General features: G+C 44.6%; 1 protein-coding gene across 4 annotated transcripts in view; it reads right to left on the minus strand.

Annotated features, from left to right (window-relative positions):
* The window catches only part of ITIH5 (inter-alpha-trypsin inhibitor heavy chain 5), an 85,565-nt gene that overhangs the window by 37,568 nt on the left and 28,453 nt on the right, over nucleotides 1-19,544 (minus strand). For all 4 annotated transcript variants that reach the window (XR_008200483.1, XR_008200482.1, XM_052650955.1 and 1 more), the window contains exons 5-7: nucleotides 17,931-18,181; nucleotides 1,378-1,547; nucleotides 544-660 (exon numbers count right to left, since the gene is read on the minus strand). Coding sequence is in view for 2 of the 4 variants with exons in the window: in XM_052650955.1 (XP_052506915.1) it covers nucleotides 544-660; nucleotides 1,378-1,547; nucleotides 17,931-18,181 (538 nt within the window). In the remaining 2 variants the exon portion in view is untranslated. The remainder of the gene's footprint in view (nucleotides 1-543; nucleotides 661-1,377; nucleotides 1,548-17,930; nucleotides 18,182-19,544) is intronic.

Raw genomic sequence — 19,544 nt, forward strand, 5'->3', positions numbered from 1 at the left:
TCTTCCACATTGCAGGTGAATTCTTTTACTGTCTGAGCCACCAGGAAAGCCCAAAAATACTGGAATGGGTAGCCTATTCCTGGATCTTCCCAACCCAGGAATAGAAATTGCAGGAGGATTCTTTACCAGCTAAGCTACCAGGGAGTCCTGAATTAATGAGATACAAGTCTTTGGTTCTAACCACAGGCCAAGGGGCTGCCAATGACTTTAATCTGTTATTCTCAATGGACACCATCACTGAACAGAATTATTCCATCCACAATGGTGCTCTTCAGGGGCCTCCTCATGGTATTCTTATCTCACTCACATTATCCCCGAGTTCCCCTTATTTCAAAGTGTTTCTGCAGCCCTCTGCTCTCCTAAAACCCCCATGCTGAAATGACAGTTCATGTCAGTGGCTTCCCTGAATCTGTTCAGGAATGTTCCCCGCAGGCAGGAACAGATGAATGGTAAAGCGGACATTTCGCATCAGTTGAATCCTGTTCACTGAGAACATCACTATCCTCGACAAATGTGAAAGAGGAAAAAGTAGCCCGGACTCACCTGGCGGAGTTTGGTTCCCACCATGGAAGCACTGCTATCAAGCACAAACACCACGTTCTTAGGTAAAGGCGGAAGGTCTTTGGGGGCAAAATAGTGCACGAAATAGCCATCTAGAACCTGGTGGAGGGAAGAGAAAGTAAAATTGATAGTGCCCAGATTAGGTAGCAAAACAAACCAAAATGGAGATTCCATGGAACGTCTAAAAGTCACAGACAGCATGAAACAGGGCCTCGGGCCAGATGCCGCATCCAGAGCAGAGGCGTCCGTGGTCCTGACCCTCCAGCTACTTGCTAACTTAATTGGGATAAGGGCAAAAGCATTCCTTAAAAATACATCGATTACACTGACTCCACTGAAATCATTCATCTCCTCTCGACCCTTGTCACTTGAGAATCCTGCTTCCTGCATCATCTGTTTCTTTTCCTAAGCATCTTTCATGTTCCGACATAAAGACTGCCTACATGCTGGATGCACATTAATACATTTTGATAATCCTACCCTGTCTCTGGAGAAATATGACCTACAGGAAATTGAGTCACGGGCCAGTTTCTCTAAATTGAAAAGATGAACTAAGTTCTAATTTCATCTAAAGCACCTCAGGGAAAATTAGGTTATAGGTTTCATTTGCCTCTAGATTACTGAAGCAGGAAATAGACATCCCCAGCCTCTAGCAAGGGAACATCACTGGTGGTCTCAGAGACACATTGGGGTTAAAGCAGATTTCCTAAGAATCGGGAGTTCTCACTCTCTCAGGTGAGTACTGAAATCCCTGATTCTGGGTCTAACTAAAAGTGTCATGCAACTAATGAGAGACAGCAACAACAAACCCGTTACCTGGATGTCCCCAATGCTCTGTTCCCTATTGACATCATATCTAACGATGAAATCTCCCAAAATGCCATTCTGGGCAATCTTGGCTTGCTGGACCACACTAGGCTTAAAAACAACTTTGGCAAAAGTTTCATTTTGGTTGATAACAGTAGAAGGAGGTGGCCCAGAATCATCTGTAGGCAAGATAGAAACATAACAAATAACTGAACATATAACTTTTTCTGAAAAGAAACAAGATCTATTTTGCATGGACACAGAAAGTTAGCCTTTATTTTATTTCAGGTTTGTATTTCAGATGAACTCCCAAAACTTTGTACTGGTAATAAATCTCAATGCATGAGATATGTTAGCTTGCATTTCATCTCTATGTCTTCTTCTAAATCCTTTCTTACAAGAATTTTAAAAACACACAAAAGGAGAGAAAATAGTAAAGTGAACTCTTATGGAACCATCATCTGACCCAACAATTATCAACATTTCACCAGTCTTATTTTATCTGTTTTTATGGATCCTCTCACCATTTGTTTTTAATCCTTTGAATGTGCCACATGGCATGTGGGATCTTAGTTTCCTGACCAGGGATGGAACCCGTACCCCCTGTATTGGCAACACAGAGTCTTAAGTCAGTGGACTACCAGGGAAATCTCCCTCTCACCATTTTTGTTTTTGCTAGAATTTTAAAACAAATCTGAGGCATCATATTTCATCTATAAATGCTTCTTTGTGCGTGAGTGCATTTGTGAAGTGCATAAATACTTCAGCCGTGTCCGACTCTTTGCGACCCAATGGACTGTAGCCCACCAGGCTCCTCTGTCCATGGGATTCTCCAGGCAAGAATACTGGAGTGGGTTGCCATTTCCTCCTCCAGGGGATCTTCCTGACCCAGGGACTGAACCCGCACCTCTTAAGTCTCCTGCATTGGCAGATGGGTTCTTTACCACGAGGGCCACCTGGGAAGCCCAAAATACTTCTTTATGTATCTGTACAAGAACTTTTTTCAGCGTAACCACAAAACTGGCATGACAAGTAACAAAATCAATGCTTTGTGCTTTAATATCATCAAATACCCAGCTTGTATTTAAAGTTTCCCGATTCTCTGGAAAATACCCTAGAATGGCAGCTTTTTTTGACTCAGGATCATAACAAAGTCCCCACATCACCTTTGACTGATATTTCTGAAATCTCTCTTAATCCACAAATGTCCCCTCTCTCTACCCTTTTACTAATGCTACATATACATCTTGTGAAATGATGGTTCTCTCCTCCATGGAGTTTCTCACATTCTGTATGTCATGATGGTTTTCCTGTCCTGTCTTTTGGTCCCCTGCTCTCCTGGTCCCCAACTATGGCTTGAACGTAGTGTCACAGGGCGCAGAAAACGTACCAATGCCCAGGCCAAGTGCTCATTTAATGTTCTGGGATACAGCTGGGGGGTTGGGTCTTTTCAATTCCCCCCGTGATCTAACACTCAGTCAAGCTTGAGGCTCCCAGCTCAGGCCCCTGCACCTCCTTGTGTTCGGTGGGTAGAGCTAGAGGCGGGTTAGATTCAGGTTCAGTGCTGTGGACAAGAGTACGTCCTGGTGATGCTGAGTCCTTACTTCCTTATCCCATCAGGTAGTACGCGATATCCAGTTGTCTGCTTCTAGTTTCAGTAAGAAGGCAATGGCACCCCACTCCAGTGCTCTTGCCTGGAAAATCCCATGGACAGAGGAGCCTGGAAGGCTGCAGTCCCTGGGGTCACTGAGGGTCGGACATGACTAAGCGACTTCACTTTCACTTTTCACTTTTGCACATTGGAGAAGGAAATGGCAACCCACTCCAGTGTTCTTGCCTGGAGAATCCCAGGGACGGGGGAGCCTGGCGGGCTGCCGTCTATAGGGTCACACAGGGTTGGACACGACTGAAGCGACTTAGCAGCAGCAGTTTCAGTAAGAGCGCTGGGCGGTTCTGATCACCCAGGAGGAAGTTCCTCATCAGTCTCTCCCTTAGCAGATTTATCAGTCACTGGTGATGTTTGTTCACTGTTTCATCAGAGTCGCAGAAGGGCGGTTTCTGAGGTTCTCACTCCTTCCACACGCAGCTCTTCCATAAGGAGCGTGTCCCCTCCGTCAGTCATTTGGTTCTCATAACGTGCTGCTTGTCCAGAAGGTTTATGACTCTTTAAAAAAACATCGCCCAAAGCCTTCCCCAGCACGAAACTTAGGATATAAATTAAAATTCCAGGAAGAGGAAGAAATAAATGATTTTTTTCTGTGATTTAAGTAAAATGAGTGAGATGATATATTAAGCAAAGAACAATCTCGTTTACTCTAACTTTCATGTCCTTCAGTAAGACACGCTACGGAGAATTATTTCACAGACTACCCAGCTCTGTAAATCCAATCAATACTGTGTCTATGTTGAGCAACTAGCTTTTTGAGATTTGCATGCATTACGAAGAATAGGAAAATGAGGAATTCCTAAACAGTATGTGGAGACTTTTAATCCAGATACTGAATCAAAGGCTGGCTTGAAATTGCTGCAAAGCATCAGATTCTCTTTTTAAATCTATTCAAGTTGATACCGTGGAGTAAGCTGACCAACAATTTTCCATCCTTAATTAGCAAACAAAAAAGGAAATGAGGCATCATTTGCCCATGATAATTTGTGTCTAAGAATAAACTTCCTCCTGCTAAGGGCTTATTAGACAAAAGTCAAAGGAACTTTAAACATTTCCCTCACCAAAAGAGACAATTAATTTTAAGAGACCGTTTAGGTGTAACCTTAACAGGAACCACAAGGCAGAACTGATTCTTCTATTATTTATACTTACCAAGGGCAGGAATTTCAGGACTGACAGAGAGGTAGCAAACAGGGAAGTCTGTTCTTGCAGAAAGTCAATTGTAGTTAAGAGAATACTTCCAACAGACTTGCTTATGTGAAAAAGGTGCTGGGAAAATCTCCAGGGGACCATTAAGAGTGCCAGCCTGTGTTCTCTAGAGTCATCTCTCACTGATGATTACTGCTCAAGCACTAAGAGTGAGAGGTATGAAAATACCCTAGCTAAGAACTTGAGATCACAGGTGAGAGACCACAAGGACCTGCGCTTGAAACTTGGGTCCACCTGTTATCTATGAGATTTGGGGCAGGTTACTGAGCCCTAGTTATCTCATCTGTAAAATGGATTAGTGGTCTACCAAAGACACTCTTGGGAGAAGGCAATGGCACCCCACTCCAGTACTCTTGCCTGGAAAATCCCATGGATGGAGGAGCCTAGTGGGCTGCAGTCCATGGGGTCGCTAAGAGTCAGACACGACTGAGCGACGTCACTTTCACTTTTCACTTTCATGCATTGGAGAAGGAAATGGCAGCCCACTCCAGTGTTCTTGCCTGGAGAATCTCAGGGACGGGGGAGCCTGGTGGGCTGCCGTCTATGGGGTCGCACAGAGTCGGACACGACTGAAGTGACTTGGCAGGCAGCAAACACACTCTTGACATGGTTGTGATGTGATGTACTTAGCACCATTCTGATTCATAGGGAGCAATCATGCTTGCTAATGTTATCATCAACCAGAAACAGGTACAAAATAGAAGTCCCGGTGAATTAGACGTGAAACAATACATCGTGTCAAACTTGGGACACTCTATGAGAGGAAGAGGAAAGAACTGCTACTGGCAACATGGTTGAATCAGAGTCATTCTGAGTGAAAACGTAAGATACAGAAGAAAGTAGTCACTATTTCCATTTACACAAAGCTCCGGAGCAGGCAAAACTCACAGCAATCGAAAGAGCGTACTGGGGCCCCTCTCCGCGGGTGTGAGCCTCGCCAACCCCTCCCGCAGAAGACTGTCGCAGCCGGCCAGCTCCTGCTTCTTGGTGACCCAAAGGCCGTGATCAAGAATGCTGCTATGTCAGAGGAGATGCGACAGGACTCAGTGGGGTGTGCTACTCAGGCACTGGGTGATATAATATGCAGAACGGCATCGCGGCCCGTATTAAGGAGTGTAGCAAGAAGCACAACCCCACCCGGCGCTGCATCATGGGGAGGAACGAGTTATGTGACACATGATGCCAAACACTTCATGCACTTCTCCCCGGGCCAAGTGCCCGTTCTGTTCAAATCTGGTTAAAAGCATGGACCATGCCACACACCCAGCGATCCATCCAAAAAGCAGGACTGCAGCCTCAACTCCGAATTCCAGAGACTGAAGTCTTCAGCCTTGCCTAAGGGAACCCCTCCACCTTTGAACCTTTATTGTGTTTTGTTCAGGGCATTCTCTGTACTAGGTTGCTGTGATTACAAAGCAATGAGCAAAACAGCTTACATTTGTATTTATTTTCTATTTCACACCTGTCTTCCCCATGTTTTTTCTTTTCAAACTGCATTCCTTTAAAGAAATAAATCTGTTGGAGAAGAAAAAAGAAAGAGTATACTATTTCCTTTGGGGAGGGTAAACACTGACCAGGAAAGAGGATAAGGGGACATTTTGGGGTGCTGAAAATACTCTACAGCCTGACTTGAAAGTAACTGCTGGGTGTGTGTGTATATATATATGTATATATGTAAAACTTCCTTAAGCTACACACATAAGGTTTATACACTTGATTGTATGCATACCCCAATTTTTTAAAAAATTTAAACTTGTTGAAAGTTGCATAGCACAAGAGCCTGAATAAGTAACTCCCAAGATGGAACATAGTATTATTTGTCAAGTGGACCTCTGTCTTAGGGTAAATCTTTTTCTGTGGGCATTTATACATTCACAGTAATACTTGGTGGCATTACACAGTGTAATAGCTGGCAGAACGAGGTCCAGGGACAGAGGTCCAGGGAAACAATTTCTTGTGCAGCGTCCCTAAGTGTGCATGCTCAGTTGTATCCGACTTTGTAAGCCCATGGACTGTCGCCACCAGATTCCTCAGTCCGTGGAATTTTCTAGGCAAGAATACTGGAGTGAGCTGCCATTTCCTTCTCCAGGGAATCTTCCTGACCCAGGGATCTGAAACCAGGTCTCCTGCACTGCAGGCAGTCTGCGGCTTGGCAGGCAGATTCTTTACCAACTGAGCCACCAGGGAAGCCCTCCGCGCCCCTCAGCTCTGAGAAAGGTGACCTGTTGGCAGAGGTACTTTCACACTCGTCTCTCCAGCAGTGCTCCAGCAAGCCCCAGATGAGTTCAGCTCTACTGTGGCTTTGGACCAGCAGCCATCACCTGGGAACTTGCTAGAAACACAAGTTCTTGGGCTCGTCCCAGAAACCTGGAGTCAGAAACGCTGCAGGTGGGACTCAGGGGTCCGTGTTTTCACAAGGCTTCCCAGGTGATTCTGGTTCCTGCACAGACAATGGCAGTATGCCTTTGACGTATGTGAGTGGGCGGCACTAGATTCTCTCTAACCTTCCAAGTTGACACAAATGAGATTTTACTCTCTTTACACTGTCAAGGGGAACAAGCCAGTCAATCCTAAAGGAAACCAAACCTGAATACTCACTTGAAGGACCAATGTTGAAGCTGAAGCTCCAATACTTTGGCCACCTGATGCAAAGAGCCAACTCATTAGAAAAGACCCTGATGCTGGGAAACACTGAAGGCAGAAGAAGGGGACGATAGAGGAAGAGATAGTTAGATGGCATCACTGACTCAATGCACATGAATTTGAGCAAGCTCCAGGAGACGTGAAGGACAGGGAAGCCTGGCATGCACAGTCCACGGGGTGGCAAAGAGTTGGACACGACTGAACAACGCTGTCAGGACGTACCTACCATTTCATGTTCCAAGTCTTTCTTGTTGAAATGGTCTTTACAATTACCCTGAATTAATACCATTCATAGTTGAATGAAAGCACCAAGGATTAAAAAGTATAATTTCTCTCTTCATAATCAATTTGACTAGCCTCTTTGATATAAGCCATGAGAAAGGATAGTGTATTATTATTTTAGTTTCCTACTGACCTCTGACGTTTACTGTGCGTGATGAAAATTCATGAGATTCCTCTAAATGGGCTTCTTTTATGTGCTCAAAGAGTGGGTTGATTCCCAACCGGGTTGTTCACCAAGAAGCCCAGTTCCTGAGGTTGACCTCCACCCACTAAGTATCAGACAGTCAATGTGACTCAAAGAATTTTCCACTACCTATCAAAAAAAAAAAAAAAAAAAAGGCCCACTGGGAAAAATCCCAGAGAAGTATTTCTAGAACATAAAATCCTCTTTTTATTAGAGAAAGAAAAAAAATCAATGAGGCTGCCCCTAATGACTGACCAAGATCGAAAAGCAGAATAGTACTATTTAGCTTTTCTTGCGTGTGAACAGGGGTCCTGCTGCCTGCCGCAAAATTGGAAGCACAATGAGCTAATTTATTAGCAGGGCCCTCAGCAATCACGGGATGTGTCCTAAACATAAAGTAGAGTGCAAGGGAACAGGTTGGGAGCAGATGAAGAGAATGAGAATCTGACCTACTTTTCTAAGGAGAACCCACATATCCTGGCTTGCCCTGCTTCACACCCACTTGGTCAGGGTTAGCAGTGAACTTCATGATTCCTCTGAATTGGAGGAAGCTGTGTCTTCTCATGCCATTTCCCTGTTTTCACCCAAGCAAGAGTGGTCTCCTGCAAGATGACCTTCACGGGCACAGGACTGCCTCTAGGGCAGCCCCTGAAGATGCACCAACTGGTCTGTCTCCACCCACTCTGCCCTGCTTCTCAGATCATCAGCATCCCCACAAGGCCTTCTTCCTGTCTGAAGTCCCATATTTTTTAACTGGAAAATATGTGTTTTTTAGAACCCATACAATATCAAGTGAAGTGGGCTCCAGGGTTTGATAAGACTCAAAAGACTGACGTAACGTCTCCGAGCCTTAGTTCCATGTCCTTTAAATCATGGTCAGAATTAAATGACATCACATCTAAAGGGAACTAAGGACGGTGCTGCTGCTGAGTCGTGTCCGACCCTCTGCGACCCCCTGGGCTGTAGCCCGCCAGGCTCCTCTGTCCATGGGGTTTCCCAGGCAAGAATACTGGAGTGAGCTGCCATTCCCTTCTCCAGGGGATCTTCCTGACTCACAGATCGAGCCCGTGGCTCCTGCACTGCAGGTGAATTCTTTACTGTCTGAGCCACCAAGGAAGTCTCACCAGACACACAATAAACGCTCAATACGTACTAGCCCCCAGCTTCTTTCCCTCAAGAAGCACCTTGTTATTCTGTCTAGGATGAAAGGCAACTCATGAGAAAACAAAGACATGTTGTTAACATATAGTTTACATTTTCCAGTAAGTAGCAGGTTTTTCTGCACCACCGAAAACTTAGTAAAAACAAATATTCATTATTGGGAGGGGAAAAAGGCACATCGTGTAAAACATTCATAACAGGGACTCCAACAATGTCTGGCTCAGTTGGTAAAGAATCTGCCTGCAATGCAGGAGACCCTGGGTTCGATTCCTGGGTCAGGAAGATCCCCTGGAGAAGGGATAGGCTTCCCACTCCAGTATTCTTGGGCTTCCCTTGTGGCTCAGCTGGTAAAGAATCTGCCTGCAATACGGGAGATCTGGGTTTGACCCCTGGGTTGGAAAGATCCTCTGGAGAAGAGAAAAGCCACCCACTCCAGTATTCTGGCCTGGAAAATTCCATGGACACAGACATGACTGAGCGACCTTCACTTTCGCTTCACATACAGGGAACAACTCTTCCTCAAGAGTTCCCTGAAATTATATACAGAATTTGGCATGAAACTGTACATGTATACTTTTCTCTGGACAGATGTCTGTAGCTTTCGCCAGATTCTCCAAGGAGCCTCTTAAGGTTAAGAACAACACACACAAGTGCTATGAGGTATTCCTATCCTTGGGACTTCCCTGGCGGTCCAGGGACGAAGACTCCCAATGCATGGGGCCTGGGGTTCGAGTCCTGGTCAGGGAACTGGATCCCACATGCCACAGCTAATAGTCTGAGAGCTGCAGCTAAAGCTTCCATGTGCCACAACTAAAACCTAGCACAGCCACATAAACAAATAAATAATTTTTAAAAATTCCTATTTTCCCCATCGATTCTATCTTGTATGATAAGACATTGTTTATTTTGCATAAAGGGTGAAAAGTACAGGATGTTATTTACAGACAAACATTCCCCTCCTAGACAACCACATGGGGGGAAAGGAAAGCCAGTTGCTATGTACAGTGTCTAAAGGTGAAAGAATTTAAGAGCAAAGAACCACAGTCAAGGTCATCAGCTGAATGCTACGCCCCTTTCGGTCAACTGATGGGGGATTTCCTGGCCTCTGTTTCCTGTGGGCCTTGGGTTTGCCCACTGTCAGGGAAAAGCAGCCAACACCTGGTGATTTTACAAAAGCATTTCCAAACACTGTCTCATTTCCCCTTGGAAAAGAGGTTAAACTGCCTGTGTTTGTTTATGTCACCTGCTCACCTGGGCTCCAGTGGGGAGATTTCTTCAACAGAGGGAATGAATAATCGGGCAACTACCCTCCTGTCATCGACAAAAAGACAAATTCAGGCCAATCGACAGAGCGTTAACGGAAAAAGTGATGGGGATATAATTACACCATGGCGACTATGGTTAATAATACAGTAGTGCATATTTACGAGTTGCTAAGGGAGCCGATCTTAAAAGTTCTCATCTAACACATACACACAAATTCTGTAACTGTGTATGGTGAGGGATGTCACCTAGGTTCACTGCGATCATCATTTTGCGTCATATACAAATATCAAATCAGACATAGAAAACAAACTTATGGTTACCAAAAAGGAAAGGGGAGAGGGATAAATCAGGCATTTGAGATGAACATATATACTATAAAATGGGGTGTCTCCGATGGCTCAACAGTAAAGAATTTGCTTGCAATGCAGGAGATGTGAGTTTGATCCCTGGTTCAGGAAGCTTCCCCTGGAGGAGGAAATAGCAACCCACTCCAGTATCCTTGCCTGGGAAATCCCACAGACAGAGGAGCCTGGCAGGCTACAGTCCACAGGGTTACAAAAGAGTTGAATGCAACTTAATGACTAAATAGAAACAATATATAAATAATAAATCATCAAAAAGGATCTCTATACTTAATATTCTATAATAAACCATATGGAAAAGAATCTGGAAAAGAACATGTGCGCGTGCTAAGGCACTTCAGTCATGTCCGACTCTTTGTGACCCCATGGACCGGAGCCCGCCAGGCTTCTCTGTCCATGGCAGGAATACCGGAGTGCCATGTCCTCCTCCAGGGGATCTTTCCGACTCGGGGATCAAGCCCATATCTCCTATGGTTCCCGCATGACAGGTGGATTCTTTACCACTGAGCCACTGGGCAAGTCCCTGAGAAAGAACAGATATGTGCATGTGTAAACTGAATCACTTTGTCATACACCTGAAACTAACACAGAGTTGCAAATCAAATACATGTCAATTAAAGAAAAACACTGTTGTCAATTTTTAAAAATTGCCCACTCTAAGTTCTCCCAGGGCAGTGACGATGGCGGTGGACATCTGTAGCACAGAGCAGGAACACGGTGAGGACTCGCTGTGAGCTCTTGGAGCGTTTAACGTGGACACGGCTCAACACGTCGGCACATACTCGGGCAGGTGGACGGAGGGACCCTTCAAGAGGGTCATCTTGGAAGTGTTTTGATGGGTGTGGCAGTGCTCTAGCTGAAACAGGGCACATGCTTCCACCTCTGGTTTCAGTCACACCTGTGGCAGACAGCGCCATTTGCCCGGACAACATCCCACCTCGTATAGCAAACTAACACAGCGGGGAAAAGGAAGAAGCAGAGTGAGGTTTCCTGAAGAAGAGGAGGATGCTCACCAGTATTAAGTGAAAGAGAGAAGGTCACCCTCCCGGGTGGCTCCGAGCCATCCTGTTCACAGCCGACCCCCACCCAGCTACAGCCGACGACCAAACAGACGAGACAGTGTGGGTCCCCTCCTATTAGCATTAAAAACAAAACAAAACAGATCCTACTGTGGAGCCAAATGATTCATACATCAGTGATTTCTGCACCGAACAATGTTGGAAACCCTCGCATAACAGCCAGATTGCTTCCTGGCAAAGGTGCAGAGGCCACGCAGGGCCATACCCTTCCAGCTGCAGCCTGGAGACTGGGTCCCGGGGAGGGACACACACCAGCGGGGAACCGGAGCTGGGGGTGAACCGTTAGTCACAATGCAGCCTTTAATAGTGCAGGGTGGCCAGATTCAGCGAAGAAAAAGGATGCCCTGTCACATCTGAATTTCAGATACACCACCAGTGACTTTCTAGGATAAGCATGTCTCAGATACTGTAGGGGACACATTGTTTACCTGGAGTTTCAAATTTAAACCCAGCATCCCCTCTTTTATCTGACATTCTGGAAAAGGGAGGGATCTACATTCTTATAACGAGTCTTCTGGAACCAAACTCTGCCTCCGAATCCCTCCTTCACAACAGAATAAGAGCCACACCCAAGATCTGGAGAACTTAACCAACTTAAACCAGGAAGGGGGCGACAGAGGATGAGGTGGTTGGATGGCATCACTGACTCAAGGAACATGAGTTTGAGCAACCTCCAAGAGGTAGTGAAGGACAGAGAAGCTTGGCATGCTATATACAGTCAGTCCAGGGGGTCGCAAAGAGTCAGACACAACTTAGCAACTGAGCAACAACAAACCAGGAAGGTGCTGAAAACTCAGTGGCATCTTCATTGCTGACAGTTATTTATTCTTAAATTCTTTTAACAAATACTTACTGAGCACCCATTCTATGGCAGGCACCATGCTAGGTGCCTCCATTTCAATCCTGAGAGCCATCACAGCAAACGGCAGGGTCAGGAGGTTAACAGACCAAACAAAGGGAAAGAAAAATTTGATTTTTAAACAGATTCAACGAACTCCTCACTGGTGTCTACGGATACACAAGACACTGTAGACACATACAAGTCTAGCCGGCAGTCAAAGGTGACTTGAGCTTGCAGGACTCAAGACTGGTCATTAATTTATCCTCAAAGACCCCGGCAGAGTCAACAATCTCATCTTCCAACATCAAAGGTAATGAAACTGTATTTTGAGTGGTTCTTTTCTTTCTAATGAAGCTTTCTCGGTTCTTAGAATTATTTTATGGGAAGCTGACCTAGGAGTGATACAATTAAAAAGCAAGCTGTAGGCTGAGTTCCTGGGCAGGTAAAGGACAAAGAGCACACTGCTTGCAGAGCACTCGGTGGGGGCTGGGAGTGGGGGTGGGGGGGGCGTGGGTATGGGTTCTAAAAACCTAAAGCATCATTTTTTTTCCCCAGAAAAGATACAAGTGAACTTACATACAAACCAGAAATATACCCACAGACATGGAAAACAAATTCAAGGTTACCAAAGGGGGAAAGGTGGGGTAAGAAGAAATAAAGGAAGAAATAAATTAGGAGTCTGGGATTAACATATACTACTATATACGGGCTTCCCTGGTGGCTCAGACAGTAAAAAATTTGCCAGCAATACAGGAGACCCCAGTTTGATCCCTGGGCCAGGAAGATCTCCTGGAGAAGGGAATGGCAACCCATTCCAGTGTTATTTCCTGGAGAATTCAACGGACAGAGGAGCCTGGCTGGCTAAAGTCCGTGGGGTCACAAAGAGTCAGACACGACTGAGCGGCTAAGCACACACAGTACATAAGGGAAAAGGATCTGAAAAAATAGATACACGCGTGCGTATAACTGATTCACTTTGTTGTGCACCGGAGTGACACAACATGGTAAATTAACTATACTTCAACTTTTTTAAATGGTTAAAAATTAATGAATGACAGTAATTCATCTAAAAAAGCTGCTTCTATAGGTCAGGATCCTAACAGAGTTCATGTCCATACATTCTGCTGGGAGGTCCAAAGTAAGGCTCCTAACATTTACCAACTGTCAAAACCACCTGGGGTGCTTTGAAAAATGCAGCTGTCTGAAGAGAGACAGAAAGTGGATTAGTGGTTGCCTGGGGCTGAGGTTGGAACAGGGAGTGACTGCAAAGAGGCACAAACATCTTTTCGGGGTGATAGGAATGTTCTAAACTTGGATTGGGCTGATGGTTGCGCAACTTTGCAAGTGTACAAAAATCACTGAGTTACAAGACTTAAAATGAGTCAATTTTATGCTCAGCCTCAATAAAACTGCTTTTTTAAAAAAGCAAAGAACAGGACTTCCCTGGTGGTCCAGTGGTTAAGAATTTGCCTGCCAATGCAGGGAACAAGGGTGCAATCTCTGGTCTGGGAAGATCCCACATGCCCCGGAACGACTGAGCCGGTGAGCCGCAGCTATTGAAAACCACATGCCTAAAGCCCATGCTCCACAACAAGAGAAGCCACAGCAACGAGAAACCCGGAGACCACCACTAGACCCCATTTACCGCAACAAGAGAAAGCCAGACACAGCCATGAAGATCTAGCAAAGCCAAAAGTAAATAAGAAAAAATTTTAAAAAGAAATAAGCAAAGAATATAAAGGATAGACTATGCAAGTCACAGAGCCACATCTGTTTAGTGGTAGGAAAAATTCTGAGCATTATTCTTGAGCATTACAAATAAATTAAAAGCATTCATAAAATTTTCAGTTTCTCGTAGAATAGACTCAGAATATCACACCTCAAAATACAGTTATCAAGGCCTCAACCTGGGTAAATTCTAATTCAAGTGTTTGAGTGAGGATTCAGTCATCTGTTTTTTTTTTAACCTCTCCAGGAGACTCTAGGGTATAGCCAGATTTGAGCATCACTGATATAAAGCTAAAGGAGGTGAAAAAGGCAAGGTACCTTATTTCTAATATTGTTTATCTCATTTTATTTTACTCTGAGCCATCACGGATCTGATCATAAAAGAAAATTTTATGGCCCCAACCAGTTTTTTGTTTTGCTTTGGTTTTTTGGTGGGTGTTTTTTTTTCTGAATCATGGAAAGGGCAGTGATTCGGGTGCCATAGGACCACAAGAAGTTTGAGATTTTAACCTAGAGAGTGAAGTAACCAGCTTTAAACCAATCACATAGGTGGAATATTTATCCAGGTTATAACTTAAGATCATCAGACATCCAGGGATGTTCCAGAAAAGAATTAATTTCAAATACTCCTGTTCCATTGAGCCTCCAAATCATCAAGTTACTGAGGGAGAAGGAAGCAGGGTGACAGAAGAGAGAGAGTGTGGTCTTGCACGGAACACCAATTTGTAACCTGTTTGAACCACACACACAAGTTAACTGCTTTAATAATCCAGAAAGTAGAATCCAGAAAGTAGACTTGCAAATTACGTCTCACAGCATTGGCTTTCACATTGAGACAAAGTTCATTCATTTATGGTTCAATAGCCATGGGCCCAACACATCAGACAAGGAAACTGAGGCAAAAGTAGGTTCCACAGCTTTTAGGCTTTCTCTTCTTTTTATGAACCTAGGGTGAGACATGGAATCTGAATTCACACCCTAAGTATTTTACAAAAACTCCCAGGGAGGGCTGTCCTAGAAGTCTGGTGTGCACAAGCTGAGTCTAGTAGCTAGCACACGGTCATTCTTACCTAGAACTGCTTCCCTAACGACATCAGCGGGTCCAGTGGATAGAGGTTTGCTCAGAGAGCATCCAGAAGTCTGACCTCAGAGGCCCGTGCTGGCTCCAGTCCACATTCACACGCTCGCAGCCCACGTCCTGGTCTCAGTTCTATTCTAGCTGCGTCTCTGCCCGGGTGCTTTCAGAACACACGCAACAACATCCAGGCACAATCACAGCATCCTGTGCCTCTGGCTCCTTCCTGCAGTGGCTGTTTTGCAGGAACAGAGGCAGCTGAGCTCTGGACCGACAGAGGAGCAAAAAGGGCCCCAGTCCACCGCACCTGGCCCAGGGAACGGCCTGTGAGATCTACTGCTCTGTAAGGCCAGATATCTGGTCTGGTGCAAAGAGCCAGGAAAACAATTTTCTTAAAAATAAACAAATTCCCAGGAGATCAATGGTCTGGAAACATTCCTCAGAGATTCCCACAGGCCCTGCTGATAAGCAGTGAGCAACTTTACAAACAACCATCAGGATTCAGACCCACCCCTTACAGGACGACCCACACACCACCACACAGACACATCTCGGAAGAGGCATGGTGGTTCTGAACCCGGCAGGACGCAAGGCACTTTATTTCTACAGCAGGATGACCATCCTTCCCATGTGGGATAATTTCCTGATCAATTATGATTAGGAAAAAATGAAATTTTAAAACATTCTTTGTTATTAGTTTAGGTGTGTATTTTTTTCGTTTCTTTTTTTCCCTTTTCTTCTCTACTTTGCAGACACCTAATTAGCTATCTACTCTTAAAAGGCATAGTGTTTAATACCGTACAGAGGGACTTTCCTGGTGGTCCAGTGGCTAAGACTCCATGCTTCCAATATAGGGGGCCTTGGTTCCATCCCTGGTCTGGGAACTAAGATCCCACATGCCACAATTAAGACTGGATGAAGCTAAATAAATAAATGATAAATATTTTTTTAAAAAACTATTACAAGGCGACAAAGGTTAATCTGACAAAGTCCTGTTTCAAAATCATTTATGATCTAATAGGAGAGATAAGATTTGCAGAGGAAAAACTAAACAGAAGGGAACTGTAATAATGAAGATGATTAAGATCTTACTCGGCACGAAAGCTTCTCAATGACCCTAAGAGACAGTTATAATCCTTATTTACAGCTGTGTAAGCTGAGTCTCACAGGGCCCAAGTCATTTTTTTCAAGGATATTAACTCTTAACTGATCACAAATCCATTAACCCTACCCATGGTGACCTCAATGATCTAAGAATGATGTCTTTTATCTCATATCATTTCTGAATGTCGGGTCTCTTGACAATATCTTTAACTTTTTGATGAGATCTGGACAGACTGCAAACTCATTGCTTGGAGTTAACTTCTAATAAAGACCTGCATCCATGCTCCAGTCTTTGAGAGCAAACTACCTCTCTCATCCAGAATCGTTCACTGAACTGCGTGCTGGGGGCACAACTAGGTTCCATACCGTTTACTCGTCCCACCAACAGCTCCAGGTCTTCACTATTTTCGCCTCAAGTAAGATAAACGACATTCTCTCATTCCTTGTGTCAACTCATTTCTCTTGTTTCCTTGCAAACTCATCCGTAAATATTCTCGTACGAGAAGGCTTCTTGGGCGACTCGGCACCCTCCTTGCAGTCACAGAGGTTGAACTCAGGTTCTGCGTTTTCTGTGATCTCTTATCACTCAGCCTTTCCCTTACCTCAGCATCACAGGTACCCAAAGTCTTGTCATTTTAACCCTGGTGCAATTTTGGGGGCACATCTGTTTCGTTATCCAACTTGACATTAGACCTTACAGATATATTTAGGATGAGGCTAAATGCAAGTGAACTATTAGTTGACGTTAATATAGCAATTAAATTAGATCGAATTTTTCATGATCATCTCAGCAAAGAGTGCTACTTAAAAAATTAAAATATGAGGGGACTTCCCTGGTGGTCCAGTGGTTAAGAACCCGCCTGCCAACCCAGAGGACATGGGTTCAATGCCTGGACCCGGAATGAAGATTCTACATTCCCTGGGGCAACTAAACCCTCTAGGAGCAACTAGTGAAGTCTGCTCGCCCTAGAGTTTACCATCTACAAGAGAAATCCAAGTACCACAACTAGATAAAGCCCACACGAAGCAATGAAGACCTAGCACAGTCCAAAATTAATTAATTAGTTAACTTTAAAAAAATTAAAATTAAAATTAAGAAAAACTCAAATTAAGAGATCCTGCTGATGAACACAAATGTCTGTGTCTAAATCAAATTTCCAGTACACATTTTTCTCTAATTTTAGAAAGAATATAGCACATTATTTAGATGTTTGTGTTAATGTTAAATGTTTGATTTGATAACATAGTATTTAAAAATAAGGTAAAATAAAACAGTATTAGAAAATGACCGGTCATCCCTCACCCATAAATGATGATTTTATATGACTTCCTGGACTTTGGCCAGCTTCACAGTTACCATATTTAACATTAAAGCGTACACACAAATGTGTCTCTTTTTTCCTTATTATACGACGAATTGTTTTTACAACCCCAATTTACTAATCACATCCATGTACTTGAATATTTAGGATGAAGGAATGCTTTTGCTACTACAAACATTATCAAACACGTTCGTATGTATAACCATCCCAACATTTTAGATATCTCACCAAGGGTAGATTCCCAGAAACGACACAACCGTGAGAGATGATTAGAACATTGTAAAATCCCCTGATAGAGCATGGCTTAAAAAAAAGGCATTATTGGGACTTTACTGGTGGTCCAATGGTAAAGTATCTGCCTTGCAAATGCAGAGGACATGGGTTTGCTCCCTGGTCAGGGAACTAAGATCCCACATGCCTCGGGACAACTAGAGAGTCTGTGTGCCACCACAAAAGATCCCCTGAACTGTAATCAAGACCCGATGCAGCCAAAGAAATAAATTGTCTTTGAAAATGCACAGGGCACTGTCTCTGCTTGGCTGCTGTCCTTCAGATCCTTGCTTCACCCTGGGCCTGGACGGCAGGGGCACCATCTGCTTTAATGCCGGGACACCTGAGCGCACCCGCCAGCACCTCTCACCTAGGCCCCAGCCACTGCCCCTCTGCCGGCTGTTCTGCAGCCCCAGCACCTCCAGCTCCGCGATGCCTGACCTCTCCAGCACGGTCACCTCCACCATCAGCCGCCCCACCAGCTGCTGGGGTCGCACGCTGACCACGTGCTCGTACTTCCCCAGCCGTCTCTGCAGGAGCTCCTCGTAACTCAGGAGGAAGGCAGCCTTGTCCTTGCTGGGAAGCACCACAGAAGCTCTGAATGTCTCCGTCCCCTTCTCCCTGGAAGGAAGAGAAAAGGTGACGGGGGATTGGAGAAAGCCAGGTGCCCTCAAGTCCTAGACGGTCCCAGCCAAGCGCTCTGAGTGAGAACCCTCAGCATTCCCTACCAGCAAGCCACCAGCCACTGCAGCCGTCCCCACGATGCACCCTGAGGGGCTTCAGGATGGAGGGAAATGGGAGCCTGACCTATAGTTAGTTATAGGTTATAGTTCTAGGTACTTAAGGTGCATACCTAAGGACTCGTTTCAACGAGCCCAGACTCTCGTACCTTCCCATACGCAGAAAAGCACTAAAACCATTCACCTGAGACATCTGGATTTTTTTCTGATTAGCAGTCATGTTCTGATGTTCGACTACATTTATTTTTTCGGTAGAACCTCCTCCGTATCCTAGTCCTCCCTTATCTCTCTGGAACAGTCCCTCAGAGCTGCCTGAGAGATGGTCTCCAGGGCTATAGTCCTCAAAAATGCCTCCAAGAAAACATAATCCTCAGCTTCCAGGTGGTGCGTGATTTTTCAGTCGACATTAGAAAGAAAAACTAGAATTTAGCTTTGGGAGGAGAACCAAACGCCTGCACTAGAGGAAGGTTATATGGGTCCTAGGAATCCTGAAGAGCAGAGAGTTCAAAGACCATGGAACTCTTCTATTTCTTTCTCCCTGACGCAGACCTGAGGGGGCAAAGGGGAAGAGGACTGACACAGGTGACCTCAAGGAAAAACACACAGGGCCTTCCCTGGTGGCCCAGTGGTTAATACTCCGCACTGTCAACGCAGGGCTGCCGGTCTGATCCCTGGTCCAGGAACTGAGATCCCACATACCACACGAGGCGTGGCCAAAATAAATCTGTGATCCAACTAAACATAACATGGCATGATTCTGAACAATTTGTGAAGTGTAAAAAATAATAATAATAATCCTCATAAAGCCCACACCATTTTCTCTAGACCCTGTGATCGTTTTTCTTCAAAAGGAACAGATAATTTTTTCAACTGGTCTAGTAGAGAAGGAAACAAATCTCAGAATACTAGGTGGCTCTGCAGTTAATGTTATTTACAGTCATTCAAAGTGAATTGACTTATTGGTCTTCAATGTTTGGATTCAGTTTATAGACAAAGAATTCAAATACCATGACAGATCAGAATTTAAATGTTGATAATTCTGACAACGCAAAAGTAAATGATTAAGTAGGAAAAGAAAAGGTTGGGTGACATGCAGGAGAGAGAATACTACCATTGAAGATAACAGGGCTCATCCAGGATGGTATAATTCTGCTTATACTGAAGAAGAAAAAGAAATAATACAAAAATTTGGAATGCAGAGAGGAAGTGGGAGTATTATAAACCTGCTGAATCCTCTTTCTTGA

This window comes from Budorcas taxicolor, chromosome 13, assembly GCF_023091745.1.
Source record: "Budorcas taxicolor isolate Tak-1 chromosome 13, Takin1.1, whole genome shotgun sequence".
Lineage (NCBI taxonomy): Eukaryota > Metazoa > Chordata > Mammalia > Artiodactyla > Bovidae > Budorcas > Budorcas taxicolor.